Source organism: Brassica rapa, chromosome A09 (genome assembly GCF_000309985.2).
Source record: "Brassica rapa cultivar Chiifu-401-42 chromosome A09, CAAS_Brap_v3.01, whole genome shotgun sequence".
NCBI lineage: Eukaryota > Viridiplantae > Streptophyta > Magnoliopsida > Brassicales > Brassicaceae > Brassica > Brassica rapa.
In genome coordinates this window covers 1925855-1946932 of record NC_024803.2, presented here as the reverse complement: position 1 = coordinate 1946932, position 21078 = coordinate 1925855, and the positions used below count along the sequence as shown (strand labels likewise).

The following is a 21078-nucleotide window of genomic DNA, read 5'->3' as shown; positions in this document are numbered from 1 at the left end:
GTTTAGCATAGAGTTTAAAGTGGACAAAACAAATTACTCATATGTAAAGTTGAAACTAAGACTATATAATGCTTCTTCTGTTTCACAATACATGATGTTTTGACTCATATTGCACAAAGATTAAGAATTTTTTTTTCCAAAAAGTAACTTTACAAATATAATTTAAAAACCATTCAACTAATTAAAAAAATGACTGCAAAATCTAATTGATTACACAGTTTTCAGTAAAATTAAAAATAATATAAATATATCAAAATTTCATCTATTTTAAAACAATAAACATCTTTGAAAACATCAACTATTATGAAACGGAATGAGTAGATTAGTAGATTAGATAACCCGCTACTCAGACTCCAGCGGGAATGAAACATTCGCTTATTGTCTCCAATTTTTTTGAGAAAAGCTGTAAAGATATAGACTCCTAAATTTGTAAGAAAAATTTGTTGTTGAAACTTTTACAGAATCACTGCTAGATAGGTGTTTAGCGGATAGTTTAAAATGAATTTTTTTTTTTGATTGATGATACCTTTGAAGATTGTGGCAATGGTGATCAAACTCTGGTTGCGGAGAACATTGTCCCCCCGCTTCCATAAGTGATAAGTGGTTACTCAGCACTTTAGCAGTTGCTGATTGTTTTCCAAAATACACTTCTATTTGATGATTGTTTCCCAAAATAGACTATGGAGTATTCCTATATATATTTGAACATAAAATATAGCTAAGCTTTCATCCAAAAACCTGGACAGATCCGCTAAACTTCATAAGTTGGAAGTGGAAGCTACGAACAAAACTTTAAACCTATAAAATTAGTGTATCTTTTAAAAATGTAACATGCATCACATGCACATATCTAACATCCCTCCTTTCCTTTAGAAATAGTAACTTACTCAATTTGTTATTTCTTTCTCTAAACTATTGGTATATCTAGGGTCGGGCCTTAACATGAGATTGAAATAACCATCGATACTATTTTTTAGATATTAGTTGGGCTTTCAGCGTTAAAAAAAAGATATTTGGGCTTCGGCCCATACATTCCCGATCAGCTGAACATCATCGTAGATTCGAGACCATCCTAGAAGATTACGTGGATTCCGGTCCACATACCATATACTATCAAACTAAATATGGTAGGATATCTCACTCTCAAATCTATTTAGTACAATGTATATGGTGCATTGTACTGTTGAAACGTGTCATTCCTTCCCGATGGAAATAATCTTCGAACCTCCAAATTTTTCTTTATATATTGGCATCATCTGATTCACATAAAATATCATAGTTTTCACAGTGACATCAAACTTAAAACAAAATCATATCGTGATTCAGAGAGATGGTCCTTTGCTCGGGTCTATGGATGACATTGAAGCGCAAGGTGATGCAGAAACCGAAGCGAAACGGCATTCCCAACCAGAGATCCAGACGTGAGAAAGCATCGTTTTCTGGTTCCTCTATGTTCATTTTCTTTCATTTTTTATATCTTCATATATCCAAAATGTTTCTTCGGTAAACCTTGTTTAGGAGTCTCCCTTTTTCCGAACTGCATCTAAAATCATTTGTGTTATTCAATCATGTATTTTAATAGAGTTTAAATCTAAGTAAAATTCACTATTTATTCGAATGATGATTCTAAATTCTATTTTAAAATCTAGTGTTATTGGATATGATATTTATAAATCTAATTTAAAATGTGGTTATTCAATGAATGATTTAAATCCAGTTTTTAAAATCTAGTGTTATTCAACTTCAAAGGATTTAAAAGTTTTTGTATATTTAAAATTGATTTCAAATCATTTATGGTGGATTCTCATGAAGAAATGAATGAAATCAAAATTCAAGGTGCACTGCAGAAGTTGTAGAATTCATTAACTGAAAACTATGTTTAGATTTAAAATTTTAATTGATTACAAACTTTGACAATTGATTTTAAATCACTGACTGAATAACACCCTTAGTCTTTGACAATGTATGGATCATATAAATCTCTGATAAGAGTTTGTGTTTTATGTTCTATAAGTGAAAGTTTTGTTTTATATTTGGGTTAACCAAAGGCTCTTCAGTCTACTTGATCCTAGTAACATGTTATCAGAGCTGGATTTAAAAATTTATCAACATTTTAAGAATTTTTGTAAAAAGATTCAAAATTTACAAGTGTATACCTATGTAAAAAAATGTTTAAAATTTTTGGAAACTAAGGCTAATGTTTCATTGGCCATGACACAAATCTGGCCATGCATGTGATGTAGACTCTCATCGTGTTGTTTTGTTCCACTTGTAGCCAATCCAGCAAGAGTTTTGCCAGAATCAGAAATACTACATCCTTGGGAGCTATTTAAAGAATTCACGTACCAAGAAATCGCTACCGCAACAAACGACTTCAGCCCGGAATCTTTGATCGGACAAGGTAGATTCGGTGCTGTCTACAAAGGGAGGTTAGAAAGAATTGGACAGGTAACTCTAAAGGTCTTGAATCGAAATAAATCAAATGAAAAAAAAAACAATCTCTTAAATTTCTCTTGTTGTTTCCTTTGTTGTTGGTCTAAAATTCAAGAATGTGACTATTAAGAAGTTCGATCCGCATGGCCAGGAAGGAAATAGAGAGTTTCTTCTTGAAAGAGTAATGCTCGCGATTTTATGCCACGAAAACATAGCGCAACTGTTTGGATATTGCGTTGAAGGCGGTCGCATAATCCTCGTCTATGCACATATGCATCTTAGATCGTTAGAAGATCATATCCATTGTAACAAAACTCTACTTTATTCTCATATAACGACTCATTGAGGTATAAAATTATAAATCATGAGTTTTTTTTTTGTTGTTGTTGTCAGACTTCACATCCGAGGAAAAGGCTTTAGATTGGAGCATAAGGATGCAGATAGCTGTAGGAGTGGCTAAAGGGTTAAAGTATCTTCACTGTGTAACAAACCCTCCTGTGATCCACAGCGATTTGAAAACTGCACACATATTGCTAGACCATGACTTTAAACCAAAGATCTCTGGTTTTGGGCTTGCCAAGTTTGGTCCGGTTGCTGATATGCGTTTTCATGACTCTACGAGTCTTGTAACTAACGGGTACTGGGCACCAGAGTATGTTAACAACGGGGATGAGCTGACACTGAAATATGATATTTATAGCTTTGGAGTTGTGATGTTGGAGCTTATCACTGGATGCAAACCTATTGAGGACTCATCATTGGGTCCACAACGTACGCTTGTGGAAAGGGTAATGCTCTGAAAAATATTATCTTTTTTGGGGACTCATCAACATTTTAACAGTTTTGCTTCTTTTTGACAGACACTGCCATTGTTCAAGGACGACAACATGAGGAAGATTTTAGATCCGAAGTTAATAATAGAAAATCGTGGCATGGAAGAAACTGTCAGAAAAGCAGTTGTATTGGCGTTTAAGTGTCTCAGAGAAGAACCAAACGCTAGGCCAACGATTAGTCAGGTTGTTGATGCTCTAGATGACTTAGTCAAGTTCATGGCTATAGAGAAGAGAAAGAGCAGTCAAAATGGATGAGAAGAAGATGATAAAGATTATGATAGAAAAAGAGGGTTGAAATTGAAACAAATGTTTTAAATGTTTTTTCTTAAACAATAATAAGAGTTTTGATGTCGAAAAAACTCACATTCTGCGTTGGTTGAATGTAATATTGGCGTTAACTAGTATTTAATATCTATAAAAATTTGTTAGATCAATTACTTCATGAAAGAAATTAAACAAAGGTTTTAATATTATTATTTATGAAATATTTTTTTCGCTATGAACCCTCATGTTAAAATTTGAAGCGCTAAAATCATTGATAGTTTTAATAAGTAAATAAATTTATCATTATATTATATTAGTAGAAATTAATTATAATAATGAAATTTTCATTATCTGTTTCTTTATAATAAAATGTTCAAATTTATGAAATAGTAAGATATATTTGTTACATATATTTTCAAGTAAGAAAAAGAAATAGATAATTATTCTGAGATTTTGTTTTTATAAAGGACCAGAGCAACTAAATACTAACTAAGGTGGAGGGGTTTATTCGGAGATGAATTTGTGTAAAGTTTGTGAATTTTAAGAGTTGATAGATTTTAAAAGTTATGTAAATTATAAAAATTTATATACATTGACTTATGAAATTTTATCATAACTTTTTAGATTAGTATAGATTTTCATGAATTTGTATTAACTATTTTCTATCATTTTTTTGTAAAGTAAATATACAATTTACAAACGATTAAAATTAACCCGCGACAAAACAGTCAAATTAAAATTGGCTAAACTATTTTGTTCAAATTAAAGCGATAATAAATTAAGATTAATAATTTTATATTTATTTATTAGTTTACATAACTGACTATAAACTAATACAATAAAAATAGATAAAAGATAAAAAAGAAGTATTCTAAAAAATAAATAAGATAATTCATATATATAGTATGTTGTTATCCGAAAGCCATATTTTAAATCATAATAGATAAAAATAAGAAATAAAATGGTAATTAAATATTAAACAACCATATGTTTATATATCTTGATGTAAAATTGGTCATATATAAATAAACTGATTTCCAACTTATTTTTTGTGAAAATAAACAATAATTTATCATACTCATCTTTAAATTTATAATGCATGTATTAATAATTAATCGTAAGAAAAAATACCCGCATGTGAGAGATAAACATCAAGTATTTTGATAATTAGACACTTAAAGCAATTTACAAAATTAAATTAAATGACATATTATAATATCGAATGATAAAAAGTTGTCATTTAAATTGAAAATGGTCCAACTAAAATTGAAATATATCACAAATCGTAACTGTAATAATAAAAGACCAACTAATCTAACCAACTCGACATCATAATAGAAACAAACCAATATGGTTGGTATATATTTGAGTTATAATATAGTTTTCATAAATTTTATATCAACTTAATAGAGTAGATTTGAAATGAAATTTTATTTCAGTTTGTTTACTCCCAACAATTTATGTACTGGTTTCATAGATAACCGGTTTGAAATGATACTAAACCAGAAATGTTATAAACTTATGTATATAATTGCGATTTGTACATTGATATACACTACAAAATCACATTGGATCCACCCAAAATTGGATATTAACCATTTTAATCCTTTACAAATTAATAACCCAACAACCAAATCTGAAGATAATAATTTTTTTACATTATTCTTAATATCCTATATTTTTAATACTCAAATATTAAAAGGTATCTAGATATATTCCAGACATTGTTTATTATAATCCAAATTTATAATTTATAAATATTTTGTACACATATTTATAAATAACTTGATATATTAATTGCATATTAAAAATCAAAAGTTTCTACGCTCAGCACGAATTAAAATTCTAGCTTGTATTAAAACAACATTCATAATAATATCTAATACAATGAAGGTTGTTAATAAAAGATAAACTGCAAGTCAGATTGGTTTTTGGTATTGTCCTTCTATAATTGAAAATCTTATGGAATTTTTATGCTTCTTTTTCATATATGTAAAAAAGTAAAACAATACAATTAGCAAAACCATTATAAATATACTTAACAATGTAATGAAGTAGTTTTTAAATTTAATAGTTCTATTTACATGTAATGTTTCTTTAGAAATTATAAACTTAAAATTTAATAATATATCTGAAATTTAAAGTTTAAAACCATAATTTATATATTTATTATTGAAATTTTTAACTCTGAATCATGTTCAACTATTCCATTTGTATGTGCCATTAGACGACTCTGACAATTAGATATTACAAAGATAAAAGTAGTTAGGCTGATTAAATTCTGAAAATTGAATATCATGTTAACCCGGAGTCGGATTAATTTTTGGTTTTATCCCTCTAGAAGATTACTTGGATTGTATACATGCATGCGTCAACATCATAGTAATCCGGAGTCGGATTAGTCTTTGGTGTTATCCTTATGACTTATGAGATTAGTTGGATTTGGTCCTACATACACGCTGTCATTCATATTGAATATAGTAAGATATCTCACTCAAGAGAATGTATCTAATACAGATTATTTCCACAAATAATTGATCTTTTACCATTTTGGTACACCCATGCACTCAACCTTAGAATCCCCCTACCACCTGCATAAGTACCATTCTTTTCTTATAAAAGCAGAGTGTTTGTGTAGCTGTTTCCACAGTGACAAAGGAGTCCTCTTCCTCCTTAACGCTCTCAAACCCTCAGCCCATTTAATAGCCTCAGAAAACAGCTCTTTTTCTATAAAATCTTCAATCTTCTTCTTCATTTTCTACTCCTCGTCCATATCGAATGCTCTTTTTTCTTCTCTTTTCTTGTCATGAACTCAACTAAGACCTCCAGAGCATCCACTACTTGGCTGATCGTTGTCCTAGTATTTGCTTCTTCTCTCAGACATATAGACGCCAATACAAGCGCTCTTCTCACAGCTTCATCCATGCACCCGAGTATGCTAATAACGGGTAACCCATGCTAAAATCTGATATTAATAGCTTTGTAAACTTATTAGGGACGCATCATTGGGTCCACAACGTATACTTGTACAATGGGTAATTCATTGAATACTATTAGCTTTTTTATATCATCAACATTCTAACATTTTTGTTTTTTTTTTGTACAGAGACTATCATTGATCAAGGACTACAATATGATGAAGATTTTAGATCTGATGTTAACAATACAAGGTCTTGGCATGGAAGAAGCTGTGAGAAGAGCTCTTATATTGGCGTTTATGTGTATGGGAGAAGAAACAATCTCTAGACCAATAATCAGCAAAGTACTGGACGCTCTGGAGGACCTAGTTAAGTGGCGAGAAAAGAGAAGAAAAAGAGCATTCGGTATGGACGATGAGTAGAAAAAGCTTGAGAAGAAAATGTAATTGAATGTTATTAAGAAGAAAATAAAGATTGCGATATAGAAAAAGCTGTTGCTGAGGCTATGTAATGGGCAGAGGGGCGTTAAGGAGGAAGAGCAATGAGCCGCCAGCGCCAGCGCCTTAAATACAGAATTGAAGTTGAACAAATGTTTTATATGTATTTACTTATTAGTAATGTTTTTTTTTGTTAAAAAAGCTTTACTTGTTTGTTATGTTGCTTGGCTATAATAAGAGTTTCATGTCGAGAAAACTCACATTCGGCATTGGTTAAATGTAATATTGGCGTTTCATTGTTGAAGATAACTATTCAATAGCTATAAAAATTAATTAATTAATAAACTATTCTTTGGAAAAAAACTAATCAAAAGTATATTTTGATAACTAGACACTTAAATCTGTCTATAAAGAATTAAATGATAAACATATCATAACAATTTGTAAGAAAATCTAATACAATGAATGTTATTTGATCAACAGAGTAAAAATACAAGTGAATGATTTTTTTTTTTGGGATAAATCTATTTCAAAGGTATCATTCCATTTCATCAAAAATTTACCAGTTACAATGGATTTTTTTTTTGACAGAGGGAAATAAATCAAACTTTTAAATTAATTCCACATATTCCATTTTCTTTATGAATAAATAAATTCTTTGTTAATTTTATGAATAAATGAATTATTTGTAAATTTTATAAATAAAAATTTCTTTGTAAATTTTAATTTTAATTTTTTTATTTTTTAAAAATTTGAAACCATATCTTCAAAACTTCACCTCTTAACTCTAAACCATAAGGTAAAAATACATATTTTGGCCATTTTTACCTTTTAATAAAACTTAATTTGATCAATTTCTTCATTAAGAGCTATTTTTGTGACAAAAACTCAAAAATAGCTATCATATGGAATTTCTCAATTATCATTATACTCTTTAGTTAATAATAAATTTATTAATAAGTAATTATAAAATGTTTATGCCTACCTCCACAGACAAAAATTGTGTGTTTACAAAATTTGTTAAAATATTATGATGGACATAATTTTAGGCCCACTTGATATAATTCAGATTACAAGGCTCATCACATATATTGTAAAATGTTTGTTTAGAAGGTGAGTAAAACCCAAATGCATGCATATGATCTGTTGTTGGCTACCATCATTGTTTTTATTTTCCACCTTTTCTCTTTTGTTAAAGAAAAAATAATTTTTTATTTTACTTTCATAATTAATCACTATTAGCATATATAATAATATTATATAGTACTAAATCCAACAAAAGCTTTTTTAGAGGAGGTTATTGGTAGACCAATTCTAGATGAGTTACAGAATTTTGAGATTTTATGGTTATTGGTTTATCAAATTTTAAAATTTTAGTAAAATTCATTGCTATTAGTTTGAAATTCCTAAAATTCCATTCAAATATTTTATTATTTAAAAAGTTTAGTTGCTATTGATTTTGTAATTCTATTAAATTTTATTGTTATTAAGATGTAATTTTTATATATTTTATCGTAAAACTAGATTTTGAAAATATCATGTTTATTCATAAGATTTTTAAAATGCATGTAATAAAAACATACTCACATACGAACATCTCTCACTCCTCTGTTATCATGTTTATTCACAAGATTTTAAAAATCCGTGTAATAAAAATATACTCACATACCAACATCTCTCACTCCTCTCTTCTCATCTCTCAATGATGACACCTTAAGAAGTATTGATGTTGAGATTTTTTTTTTATATACATTATGAAATTGTTTCTCTTCTTCTACTTTCGTTAGTCTTTGAATGTGTTATTATAGATATATAACATGAAAGAAGATGATGCTGGTGAGGTTTCGTGTTGTGATACATACATAGCAATGTGTTATATATATAGATATAAGATTTGGAAATTTTCTAAAAAAAACTTGTATATTTAAGATTTTTCTTTGAGAAAAAATATATATAAAATCTATGATAGTCAATAACAATAAATGAGAGTCAATACAGAATATTTGATAAAATTCATACAATATCTTTTAAATCTATTTGGCTTTTAAAAATCTATCAACTTATAGAAGGATTAAATTCCACATAAATTTTGGTCTCAATAAACTCTCTCTATATATTTCTTTCTTTTAGCGAAGGCAGCATGAGACACCACCGAGGCATTGACATACATTATGCTAATTAACGCACCATTAGCCTAATGACACGTCATTACTTGTTCGGCTGTCAAAATAAAAAGAAAAGACTAAAACGACGGTGACAGTAGAGAACCGTCACAGTTAATATAACCGTCCCAATTAAAAAAAAAAAAACCCTTATTTTTCGCTGGCTTACTTCGCCGGACGGAATCTGAAGAATCTATTCGCCGGAGACTATCATTCCTCAACGGGTTTGAAGCTCACAGCTCGTGGCGACGCCTTCGAGAGAATTGAAATTTGAGGATTGAGGAGATGTATGTAGTGCCTCCTCCTGAGCGATCCGATTCTGGATCCAACGGTGATTTAAGGGTTTATCAAACTTGGAAAGGCAGCAACGTTAGTTTTTTCTTCTTACTTTCTGTAAAGTTTTGATTTTTTTTTTTTTTAATTTAGTCTTGAGCTACTTCACTCTTTACTAGTGTTGGTTATTAGTTGCTTGTTTGCTCTGTCTCAGTTTCAATCTAGTTCAGATTGGAACCTGAGTTGCTTGTAAAGGTTTTTTTCTCTTTGGTGGCATTAGCTTTTGAGGTGATTGCTCTTTTATTTGGGTTTTAAAGCTCAACATTACATTTTAACTTTTATCTTAATATATGATTTAACCACTGAGTTTGTATTAGTTTTGCCTGTTTGCTTATTCTGTTTAGCAGTGAACTTCTCAGTTACTGGAACTCAGATTAGTTCTGTCCCTATTTCAACTTAATTCTAATTGGTACCTTGATGAGTAGTGTGATATCTCAATGATAAATTGAGATACTTTGGATAAACAGGCTTCCAGTTTGAGATTATATATATATATATATATAGCTGATTCCTATTTATAGTGATTTTACTGAACAGTCTTCTCTTTTTTTGTACACTCCTTATAGGACTAAAGACTCTGAATACTTCTTAAATGTTCTCACCTGCGAGTTGACTCACTCTAGTAGACTTCTATCGTTTTCATATTGATTCTTGTTATTGGAACATAGCTCTAAGGGACATGCTTCTTCCAGTATTTGATGAGCTCTACTTTTTTTTTTCAGATATTCTTTCTTCAGGGAAGATTTGTATTCGGACCAGACGTAAGATCATTGGCGCTGACAATATGTCTCATTGCCGTCCCTGTCACTATTTTCTGCATCTTCGTCGCAAGAAATCTAATGGACGACTTCTCTGATAACTGGGGAGTATCTATAGTAGCTGTCGCCGTCATCTTCACCATTTATGTAAGTACACTTCTCTCGCTTTTGCAGATGTTACAATGGCCTGAGGCATGTCCATAATGTTTAATTGGAGTCATTGCCTTTTGTACACTCAGGATATAATCCTTCTACTGCTTACATCCGGAAGAGATCCAGGAATCATCCCTAGAAACGCTCATCCTCCAGAGCCTGAACCCCTCGACATCAACATGGACGCAGGAGCTGGCCAGACTCCGCAGCTGCGGCTCCCTCGCATCAAAGAAGTAGAGCTGAATGGAGTCATATTCAAGGTCAAGTACTGCGACACCTGCATGCTCTACAGGCCGCCTCGCTGTTCCCACTGCTCTATCTGCAACAACTGCGTTGAAAAGTTTGACCATCACTGCCCTTGGGTTGGCCAATGTATTGGTCTGGTAAGTCACAAAAACATCCACATAAAACTATAATTTTCAAATAACCATCTTATATTCATTCTCATGGTGTGTTGCAGAGGAACTACAGATTCTTCTTCATGTTTATCTTCTCAACGACGCTTCTCTGTGTATATGTGTTTGCCTTCTGCTGGGTTTACATAAGGAAGATCATGGAGTCAGAGCATACAACTATTTGGAAGGCAATGCTCAAAACTCCTGCCTCCATTGTTCTGATAGTTTACACATTCATAGCCATGTGGTTTGTGGCTGGCTTAACAGCTTTCCATCTTTATCTCATCAGCACAAACCAGGTAATATTATTTCTAACCAATTCAATCCTCTTATCATCTCTTTAGTAATCTTTTTTGATAAGTTGATTTTATTGTCTTTTGCAGACTACATATGAGAATTTTCGTTACAGATATGATCGGAGAAGCAACCCACATAACAAGGGAGTGGTTAATAACTTTATAGAAACATTTTCATCAGCTATCCCTCCTTCAAAAAATGACTTTAGAGCTATGGTCCACCGTGAAGGTCCGTTGCCTCCAAGATCTGTAGCAGGCGGGTTCATGAGTCCGAACATGGGTAAAGCCAATGATGACATTGAAATGGGGAGGAAAGCTGTTTGGGCAGACATGGGTTCAGAGCATGGTGACGCCAAAAATGGTAACGACGAACGGTTACATGTTAGGGACGGTGAGTTAGGTGAGCTGTCTCCGGACGTTAGGACAACGGTTGATGAACAAAGTGATAGGCCTGGTACGAGGCGGTCAAGCTGGGGAAGGAAAAGCGGAAGCTGGGATATGTCACCTGAAGTTATGGCGTTAGCAGCCAGAGTAGTGGAACAGAACCAGAACGGTGGAGGAAGCAGCAGTGGAAGCGGTTTAGTGACTGAGAACCGGCCTACATAGTCAGATACACACGGTTTAGCACGGAAGAAAGACAGAACAGAGATGAAGTTCAGGGATGGTGGATACATGGTTTAGAGGGAAGTCTGAGAGGTGGTTTTCTTCTTTTTTTTTTATAATCTTCAAATGCTTTTTTTAGTGTTGGATTATTCAGATTAAAATCAGTTATTGCAAGGTTGTGGTTTGTGGAGGAGAAGAGTTTATGTTGGGTTTGTTGTAGTAAACAAAAAGGTTGAATTGGTGTGTTGTTTTACTTCTTGGTATGAGTGAACTTCTGGAATTTTCAGACAGTTCTTTTTTAGTTGTGTTCATACATTTATGATTTAACTATATATATGATTTATTGCTAGACAAAAAGTTTCTCTGTTATCATCAAGAAGCTGAAACTGAATTATAAGCATGGCTCTGCAATTAATGCATAAGAAGCCTAATGCTTTGATAAGACAAGGTTGCATAAGAAGAGTGTTGAGGTCTCTGCTGAGTTGTAGATAGTCAATAAAAAGTCCAAAACTCCAAATGAATTATGGAGATTAAATTAAATTTTCATATTTGGAGAGAAACCGTGGGAAGCAATGTTTGATTCTTGTTTAGAATGTTGTCGCTTTTCTAATTTTCTCTGCCTTGTTGTATAAGGCATCGTCCTCTAGGGAGGTTTTTCATTTTCTTGAAGTGATTCAATTCAGACGAAAAAAAAATTAAATTTTCATGAAAATGAAAGTAAAATCTAAGCTTTCAATACAAACATCAGATCATAAAGACAGGATATTTAAAGAGAGACAATAAGATTTGCATGTGGTATTGACACATGACATATATATGTACATAGTATACAATATAAAATGGACCATAGTTCAATCGAAATGTCACTATTATCATTTAGTAGCCTCTTTATTAGGGACGTTTTATTTGATATGGAGCCACCATGTGAGTGAGGAGAGAGCTGCTCTAAAACCTCTGAAACCATTCTTTTCATCTTTTATCTCTCTTGTCATCTAAATTTCACTTTTAACACTGCAGAGACTTAACTCCATCACATGAGAGAGAGACAAGCTCTTCTGTTCATTTATAAAGAGACACACCAAATCTTAAATACTAATTTTGAGGTTTGATTTTGAGTTTTCCTCTTCTTCTCAAGACCAAGAAATGTATAAGAATCAGTTGCAAGAGCTAGCACAGAGAAGCTGTTTCAACCTCCCATCATATACTTGCACAAGAGAAGGACCAGACCATGCTCCAAGGTTCAAAGCTTGTGTAAACTTCAACAGTGAAATGTTTGAAAGCCCCACTTATTGTTCTACACTCAGACAAGCTGAGCACTCAGCTGCTGAAGTTGCTCTCATTGCTCTCTCTTCAAAGGGTCCTTCAAAGTCTCTAACTGCTAGAGTTCTTGTAAGTAGTGTCTTTCCCTCAAAAACATGCACTGTTCTTCTCTCCATCTCCATCTCTCATCTCATTTGATTTGTTCTCTCTAAGGATGAGACTGGGATCTACAAGAACCTGCTTCAAGAGACAGCGCATAGAGCTGGTCTTGATCTACCGGTTTACACAAGTGTGAGATCAGGACCAGGTCACATCCCAACGTTCTCTTGCACTGTGGAGCTTGCTGGAATGAGTTTTATTGGAGAATCAGCAAAGACTAAGAAGCAAGCTGAGAAGAATGCTGCTATTGCAGCTTGGTTCTCCTTGAGAAGAAGTGAACTAATATACTCAAAAACTTTTTTTAAAATCAATTTGATAATTAATAAATATTCAATGTTGTTAATGTCTATCCACACAGTGCCAAGCTTGGACTCTCTGGTGGAGAAGAGAGGTGAAGGAGAGAAAGAAAGAGAGGTGGTTGCAAGAGTCCTCTCAAGGTTTAGACCCAAAGAAGTGAGAAGAAGAGAACAACATCACTCAAGAAGAAGAGCAATCCGACAAGAAACGACAACCACGAGAGAGTTTTTGTCTGAGAAGCTCAGATTGATCAATCCGTACACCAACGTACCTTCATCATCATCATTGAAACACCACCAAACACTACCATCAAGATTGAATCTCCAACAACAACAATCCAAAGTCAAATCATTGCTAGAGAAGTCTCAAGGACATGCAGGGATAATATCGTCTTCATCAATGGAGAGAACAAACTGTTACAGCAAGCTTCTGCCATTTCCAGAAATGTTTGCAGGAGGAAGAGGGTTTCAGAAACTAGCTCCAGCTGTTCATATTAGATCAGTGATCCCAGTTTGTTCAGCTCCTCCACCGAAACTTAGTCCTTCTTCTGCTCCAAGCTCACTGGGAAGTGGAGACCAAGAGAAGAAGCCTCTGAGATTAGAATCGAACCCATGTATAAAGATCGTATCTTTAGATCAACCCATGTTATGATTAGAGAAAATAGGTTCTGTATGCTCGTCGTGTTCCTTGACTTTGTTTAAAAAAAATTAACGGTCTGACTCTGACATTCACTTCAATGCTCTGTATTGCACATAGAACAGAGGAAAAAACAGAGTCAGAGAGTGAAAGAGAGAGAGCAATAAATGTTAGACGAAGAGAGGATAAGAAGATGAAACAAAAAAAAACATTTAATGGCATTTGTTTTTCGCTATGCGTCTCTAAAGGCTCAGTTTTTCAAAATAATTTGTTTTCGTCGTTTTTAAAAATACACGGTTAAACGGCTACGTACACAGAAATTATTGACTTTTTTGTTGACCGGTTTGATTCTTTTTTTTATCACAAAACCATACCAACCTCCCAATCAGTAATAGGGCTGGGATTTAAAACCCGAATTGGAACCTACGTAAAATGGACCTTTTTGGATCGCTTCGGTTATAGGCTATTAACTTGATCGGTGATTGCTATAGAGAACTGGATAGCGGTTCAGTTCCGGTAATTACACAAAACCAATTGGAAATTCGTTTTAACTGAAACCTATATTTTTTCAAAAGACAAGTTTGACATCTTCAAATTCGAATCCGGGTTAGAAAGGCAAATTTACATCTGCAACATTACTAGACCACCTTAACTTATTTGTAACTACTTTTACATTATAAATACATATATAACTTTTGTTAAAAAAATAAAATAAAATATATTTGGGGTTAATATTGGTATTTTATAATCGAACCGACCCAGAATTGGTAGGAACTGGTCGACATTTGAACCGAAACAACGGTCCTAGGTAGATACAAAATCACTATACCCGATTTACCTGAAACCGAACGATTCTTACCCATAACTGGAATATTCGAAAGCCATGTCATAATCAATAGATTCTAGATCCAGGTTTATACGGTGATGTGTTGCTATATTTTAATCATCTGAATAGCCTTATATACGCTAGGTATCTAAGAGCATGATTAACCCGGGTTCTTAATTTGAGGTTTTTAACTCATGATTTTGACACTTTTTTCTTTACATTTTTCGGTTAAGAGCCGGCTCTTAAATCTCTTATTTAAAAGATAGTTCTTAACTTTTTTTAGTTAAAAGCTAAGAAACGGTTCTTAGCTTCGGTTTTTAGTTAAAAGCTAAGAACCCATCCTAAGAACCCGGATTAATCATGGTTTAACATTGTTCTGGCTCAAGCATCTTAATTAGAGCAAAAACACTTGAAAAACTTCTATTCTTTTTTACTGAAACCTATCTTGTAACGATGATGAATTAATGGTCTTGGTATGGAATGATTTAGAAGATATAACCAACTTTGCTAAAAAAGAAAGTTCTACTTTAGTTTTCTTATTTTAGTTAAGAGGATTCAAAGGATATGAATCTCCCATGAAATCTGTGGTTCTTTTGTTGTGTTAGGTGAAAAGAAAAACCATTTGACTTTCTTTCCCCTAGTGTCAATGGATGTAATCTTCCTTTAGCTTTTTTTCTTTTTCTCATCAACTATTATTTTTTTACCCATGCTCCGGCTTTTACAACGACATGGGTTGTGTTGTTTCAAGGCCTGAGACAAATGAAGGAGGAGATTATAAACTGATAACTCGCCGAGGATCTATCGGTAAAGATAGTGAAATTTCTGAGAGCATCACATTAGATCAAGAATTGTCTACACATAGCAAAAGGTCCAAAACTGGTGGTGAAAAGGCATGTAAGGAGGAGGAAGACGTACGTGAAAATGCACAAGAAGAGAAAGGAGACGAGCACAAACTTTCACCATCTCCTAGTTTTCGTATTTATTGTGTTTTCCCTCGTGATCCTAATGATGACAGTTAAGTTCGTTTATTTACTATGTTTCTTAGTCAAATATAGGCTTTTCTGTGGTAGAAACTAAACTACGTTTTGATTATTATATGTGTAGACGTCGTTGATGATCTGCCACGGAACAAGAACACATCAGAAGTAAACAAGGTGGAATCTGCGAAAGAAAAAGCACACACAAAATTTGCATGTTTAAAAGGTTGCGTTAAGTAACTCCAGAGGGGAAAATTTGTCTTAGATCTTCAATGTTTATAAAACCAGTTTGAAAATCGGAAACGCTAACATACTCGGTTAGAAACTTCACATGCATGCAGTATTTTCTTTTTGGGGTTTGGATATCAAATAGCTTTACTATACATGTAATCAGAGCTGTCCTGAGGGCAAGCATGCCAAGGATGTGCTTAAGCCTTCCATATAATACATAAATATTTGGCCATTTTTTTCAAAATTATCCTTTAGAAGAGTTGATTATATATGCTAGGCCTGGGCATTCGGGGTCCCAATCAGATTTCGGTTTTATCCAATCGGGTTTCGGTTTTTTGGGTTTATCAAAATCAGCCCCATTCGGATTATATGAAAGTTCGGTTTGGGACCGCTTCGGGTTCTATCGGGTTCGGGTCGGGGTTAGTAAATCTTCAAAGAACCGGTACAACCCAATATACTTTCGGGTTCGTGTCCCAATCGGTTTTTCGGTTTAAAAGTACCTGATTTTTACCTATTTTATAACCAAAACATGAGTAAAATCGGTTCTTCAGTTTTAAAATACATGATTTGTACCTATTTTGTAACCAAAACTTAAGTAAAATCGATTCAAAAATAAGGAACATCAACCGTGATCATTCAAAATCAAACGAAAAGTACACATATTTACTGATAAAAAGAAAACCAAATAAATAAAAGCATAAAACGAAAACAAAATTCTCATGAGATGAGAAACATTGTTTAACGAAAACAAAATCAAAATCTAAATACTTCAAGATTCAACGGCCATCTTTAACCATCAACCTTCATGTAATAGAAACACCAACCTTCATGTAATAGATAAGTATTTTAGATGTTCAATATTTCTTAGTGTATTTTGGATACATATTAGGAATTGAGATCATGTTTGGTACAAGATTTTTTCGAGGTTTTGAATGTTTCGGGTTCTATCGGATATCCATTTAGATTCGGGTTCGGTTCGGATAATATCCATAACCCAAAATACCACAAAACAAGACCCATTCGGTATTTACGTCGGGTTCGGATCGGTTCGGATTCATTTTTATCGGATCGGATTCGGTTCGGATTTTCGGATTCGGTTTATTTGCCCAGCCCTAATATATGCATATGGAATGAAACGGCTGCGAATTCCAGTATCCTTTTTCACTTGTTTTAAATGCACCAATTTACAGGTGTAGTTTTTTTTAGCTTACGCCCCCATGTAATATCAGGGCTGGCGTTGTTATAATCATAAATTTAATTACAATTATAAACTAGAACAATAATACATTCTAATTAAAAAGTAATAAACACCAATAGAAACTATTAGGTTACATGTGACAACAACGGCTCCTATGAATTAGATATGACGTCCTTTATGGAGTTTCATCTAAAAAATACATTTTCTCCACCAAATCGATTCAGAGATCTTTTGGTCTAGTAGTTAGTGGTCAGAAGCTTTCACTGCTTCTCTGTTTTTACCGTTCATAATTAGTTTTTTTACTCATCAAATTTGTTTCCAGACTTTTGTTCAGAATGCCAACAAGCTTGTATTTGTGCTGCCATTACTCTGACCACACCCGTTTTTTTCATCTTCATCTTTACTCATCGAATCCTACAAGCCTACAAGCCTACAATTCATCAACATTCAACATATACTTATCTTATTAAAACATGAACATATAGTATGAAATTAACCTTTGTCTACCATATGATTTGGAATTTATGCCATTAGATTCTTAAAAAAATTCATAGCAATTTTATAGTGGTTAGTCCAATGATTTAGGGATTATTTACAGTTTTGCTAAATTAATTGATAAAAAATTAGAACGATGACCATGTACCATGAAAAGAAGTTTATAATAAATTAATACAAATGTATAATGTGGTTATAAATTTTAAAACGAATTAAAAGATTATAGGCTTCATATATAGAGCATTTACCGAAAACTCGCTATTTTCGTGGGAGGGGGGGGGGGGGGGTACACATTAATTTTGAGAAAAATTCAAAAAATTTGACAATACTGTTTTAATACATATTTGAATCATGTAATAACATATGATGAAGTTCAAAGAGGTTTGGAACCTTTGTTGTCTCCGTTTCTCTAGGGAATAGCAATTTTATAGTGGTTAGTCCAATGATTTAGGGAATATTTGCAGTTTTGCTAAATTAATTGATAAAAAATTAGAACGATGTCCATGTACCATGAAAAGGAGTTTATCATAAATTAATACAAATGTATAATGTGGTTATAAATTTTAAAACGAATTAAATGATTATATGCTTCACATATAGATCATTTACCGAAAACTCACTATTTTCGTAGGGGTACACATAGATTTTGAGAAAAATTCAAAAAATTTGAGAATACTGTTTAATACATATTTGAATCATGTAATAAAATATGATGAAGTTCAAAGAGGTTTGGAACCTTTGTTGTCTCCGTTTCTCTAAGGAATAGCAATTTTATAGTGGTTAGTCCAATGATTTAGGGAGTATTTACAGTTTTGCTAAATTAATTGATAAAAAATTAGAACGATGTCCATGTACCATGAAAAGAAGTTTATCATAAATTAATACAACTGTATAATGTGGTTATAAATTTTAAAACGAATTAAATGATTATATGCTTCATATATAGATCATTTACAGAAAACTCACTATTTTCGTAGGGGGGGATACACATAGATTTAGAGAAAAATTCAAAAAATTTGAGAATACTGTTTTAATACATATTTGAATCATGTAATAAAATATGATGAAGTTCAAAGAGGTTTGGAACCTTTGTTGTCTTCGTTTCTCTAAGGAATAGCAATTTTATAGTGGTTAGTCCAATGATTTAGGGAGTATTTACAGTTTTGCTAAATTAATTGATAAAAAATTAGAACGATGTCCATGTACCATGAAAAGAAGTTTATCATAAATTAATACAAATGTATAATGTGGTTATAAATTTTAAAACGAATTAAAATATTATAGGCTTCATATATAGAGCATTTACCAAAAACTCACTATTTTCGTAGGGGTACACATAGATTTTGAGAAAAATTCAAAAAATTTGAAAATACTGTTTTAATACATATTTGAATCATGTAATAAAATTTGATGAAGTTCAAAGAGGTTTGAAACCTTTGTTGTCTCCGTTTCTCTAAGGAATAGCAATTTTATAGTGGTTAGTCCAATTATTTAGGGAGTATTTACTGTTTTGCTAAATTAATTGATAAAAAATTAGAACGATGTCCATGTACCATGAAAAGAAGTTTATCATAAATTAATACAAATGTATAATGTGGTTATAAATTTTAAAACGAATTAAAAGATTATAGGCTTCATATATAGATCATTTACCGAAAACTCACTATTTTCGTAGGGGGTACACATAGATTTTGAGAAAAATTCAAAAAATTTGAGAATACTGTTTTAATACATATTTGAATCATGTAATAAAATATGATGAAGTTCAAAGAGGTTTGGAACCTTTGTTGTTTCCGTTTCTCTAAGGAATAGCAATTTTATAGTGGTTAGTCCAATGATTTAGGGAGTATTTACAGTTTTGCTAAATTAATTGATAAAAAATTAGAACGATGTCCATGTACCATGAAAAGAAGTTTATCATAAATTAATACAAATGTATAATGTGGTTATAAATTTTAAAACGAATTAAAAGATTATAGGCTTCATATATAGAGCATTTACCGAAAACTCACTATTTTCGTAGGGGGGTACACATAGATTTTGAGAAAAATTCAAAAAATTTGACAATACTGTTTTAATGCATAGTTGAATCATTTAATAACATATGATGAAGTTCAAAGAGGTTTGGAACCTTTGTTGTCTCCGTTTCTCTAGGGAATAGCAATTTTATAGTGGTTAGTCCAATGATTTAGGGAGTATTTGCAGTTTTGCTAAATTAATGGATAAAAAATTAGAACGATGTCCATGTACCATGAAAAGGAGTTTATCATAAATTAATACAAATGTATAATGTGGTTATAAATTTTAAAACGAATTAAAAGATTATATGCTTCATATATAGATCATTTACCGAAACTCACTATTTTCGTAGGGGGATACACATAGATTTTGAGAAAAATTCAAAAAATTTGAGAATACTGTTTTAATACATATTTGAATCATGTAATAAAATATGATGAAGTTCAAAGAGGTTTGGAACCTTTGTTGTCTCCGTTTCTCTAAGGAATAGCAATTTTATAGTGGTTAGTCCAATGATTTAGGGAGTATTTACAGTTTTGCTAAATTAATTGATAAAAAATTAGAACGATGTCCATGTACCATGAAAAGAAGTTTATCATAAATTAATACAAATGTATAATGTGGTTATAAATTTTAAAACGAATTAAAAGATTATAGGCTTCATATATAGAGCATTTACCGAAAACTCACTATTTTCGTAGGGGGGGTACACATAGATTTTGAGAAAAATTCAAAAAATTTGACAATACTGTTTTAATGCATAGTTGAATCATTTAATAACATATGATGAAGTTCAAAGAGGTTTGAAACCTTTGTTGTCTCCGTTTCTCTAGGGAATAGCAATTTTATAGTGGTTAGTCCAATGATTTAGGGAGTATTTGCAGTTTTGCTAAATTAATGGATAAAAAATTAGAACGATGTCCATGTACCATGAAAAGGAGTTTATCATAAATTAATACAAATGTATAATGTGGTTACAAATTTTAAAACGAATTAAAAGATTATATGCTTCATATATAGATCATTTACCGAAAACTCACTATTTTCGTAGGGGATACATATAGATTTTGAGAAAAATTCAAAAAATTCAAGAATACTGTTTTAATACATATTTGAATCATGTAATAAAATATGAAGTTCAAAGAGGTTTGGAACCTTTGTTGTCTCCGTTTCTCTAAAGAATATCAATTTTATAGTGCTTAGTCCAATGATTTAGGGAGTATTTATAGTTTTGCTAAATTAATTGATAAAAAATTAAAACGATGTCCATGTACCATGAAAAGAAGTTTATCATAAATTAATACAAATGTATAATGTGGTTATAAATTTAAAAACGAATTAAAAGATTATAGGCTTCATATATAGAGCATTTACCGAAAACTCACTATTTTCGTA

At 32.0% G+C, this 21078-nt stretch overlaps 4 protein-coding genes across 5 annotated transcripts; all 4 read left to right on the top strand.

The window, feature by feature from the left end:
- Positions 1-1283: 1283 nt before the first annotated feature.
- On the top strand, positions 1284-7204 carry LOC103836970 (serine/threonine-protein kinase CDG1). The gene is made up of 6 exons (XM_009113297.2): positions 1284-1421; positions 2276-2448; positions 2549-2738; positions 2827-3221; positions 3294-6478; positions 6637-7204. The coding sequence occupies exons 1-5, from the start codon at positions 1331-1333 to the stop codon at positions 3519-3521; spliced, it is 1077 nt and encodes a 358-aa protein (XP_009111545.1). The 5' UTR covers positions 1284-1330; the 3' UTR covers positions 3522-6478; positions 6637-7204.
- Positions 7205-8843: 1639 nt separating this feature from the next.
- LOC103836968 (probable protein S-acyltransferase 7) lies at positions 8844-11879 on the top strand. Its single transcript, XM_009113295.3, has 5 exons — positions 8844-9416; positions 10103-10285; positions 10378-10674; positions 10752-10985; positions 11070-11879. Exons 1-5 carry the CDS (start codon positions 9333-9335, stop codon positions 11586-11588), a joined length of 1317 nt encoding a protein of 438 aa, XP_009111543.1. The 5' UTR covers positions 8844-9332; the 3' UTR covers positions 11589-11879.
- Positions 11880-12163: 284 nt separating this feature from the next.
- LOC103836966 (double-stranded RNA-binding protein 3) lies at positions 12164-14172 on the top strand. Of its 2 annotated transcripts, XM_009113293.3 has the most exons (3): positions 12164-12974; positions 13059-13278; positions 13363-14172. In XM_009113293.3, the coding sequence occupies exons 1-3, from the start codon at positions 12729-12731 to the stop codon at positions 13950-13952; spliced, it is 1056 nt and encodes a 351-aa protein (XP_009111541.1). In that variant the 5' UTR covers positions 12164-12728; the 3' UTR covers positions 13953-14172. The 2 variants fall into 2 exon arrangements, with proteins under 2 accessions (XP_009111541.1, XP_009111540.1); XM_009113292.3 differs by having other exon boundaries at positions 13059-14172.
- A 231-nt stretch (positions 14173-14403) lies between these two features.
- Positions 14404-16207, top strand: LOC103836965. The gene is made up of 2 exons (XM_009113291.3): positions 14404-15777; positions 15868-16207. Exons 1-2 carry the CDS (start codon positions 15492-15494, stop codon positions 15978-15980), a joined length of 399 nt encoding a protein of 132 aa, XP_009111539.1. The 5' UTR covers positions 14404-15491; the 3' UTR covers positions 15981-16207.
- Positions 16208-21078: the final 4871 nt, after the last annotated feature.

Coding starts and splice junctions, on each gene's coding strand:
- LOC103836970 (XM_009113297.2), top strand. CDS start 1,331: ATGGTCCTTTGCTCGGGTCTATGGATGACATTGAAGCGCAAGGTGATG. Junction 1,422..2,275: donor TCCCAACCAGAGATCCAGAC/GTGAGAAAGCAT, acceptor TTCCACTTGTAG/CCAATCCAGCAAGAGTTTTG. Junction 3,222..3,293: donor AACGTACGCTTGTGGAAAGG/GTAATGCTCTGA, acceptor TCTTTTTGACAG/ACACTGCCATTGTTCAAGGA.
- LOC103836968 (XM_009113295.3), top strand. CDS start 9,333: ATGTATGTAGTGCCTCCTCCTGAGCGATCCGATTCTGGATCCAACGGT. Junction 9,417..10,102: donor AAACTTGGAAAGGCAGCAAC/GTTAGTTTTTTC, acceptor TTTTTTTTTCAG/ATATTCTTTCTTCAGGGAAG. Junction 10,986..11,069: donor ATCTCATCAGCACAAACCAG/GTAATATTATTT, acceptor TGTCTTTTGCAG/ACTACATATGAGAATTTTCG.
- LOC103836966 (XM_009113292.3), top strand. CDS start 12,729: ATGTATAAGAATCAGTTGCAAGAGCTAGCACAGAGAAGCTGTTTCAAC. Junction 12,975..13,058: donor CTCTAACTGCTAGAGTTCTT/GTAAGTAGTGTC, acceptor GTTCTCTCTAAG/GATGAGACTGGGATCTACAA.
- LOC103836965 (XM_009113291.3), top strand. CDS start 15,492: ATGGGTTGTGTTGTTTCAAGGCCTGAGACAAATGAAGGAGGAGATTAT. Junction 15,778..15,867: donor TCGTGATCCTAATGATGACA/GTTAAGTTCGTT, acceptor TTATATGTGTAG/ACGTCGTTGATGATCTGCCA.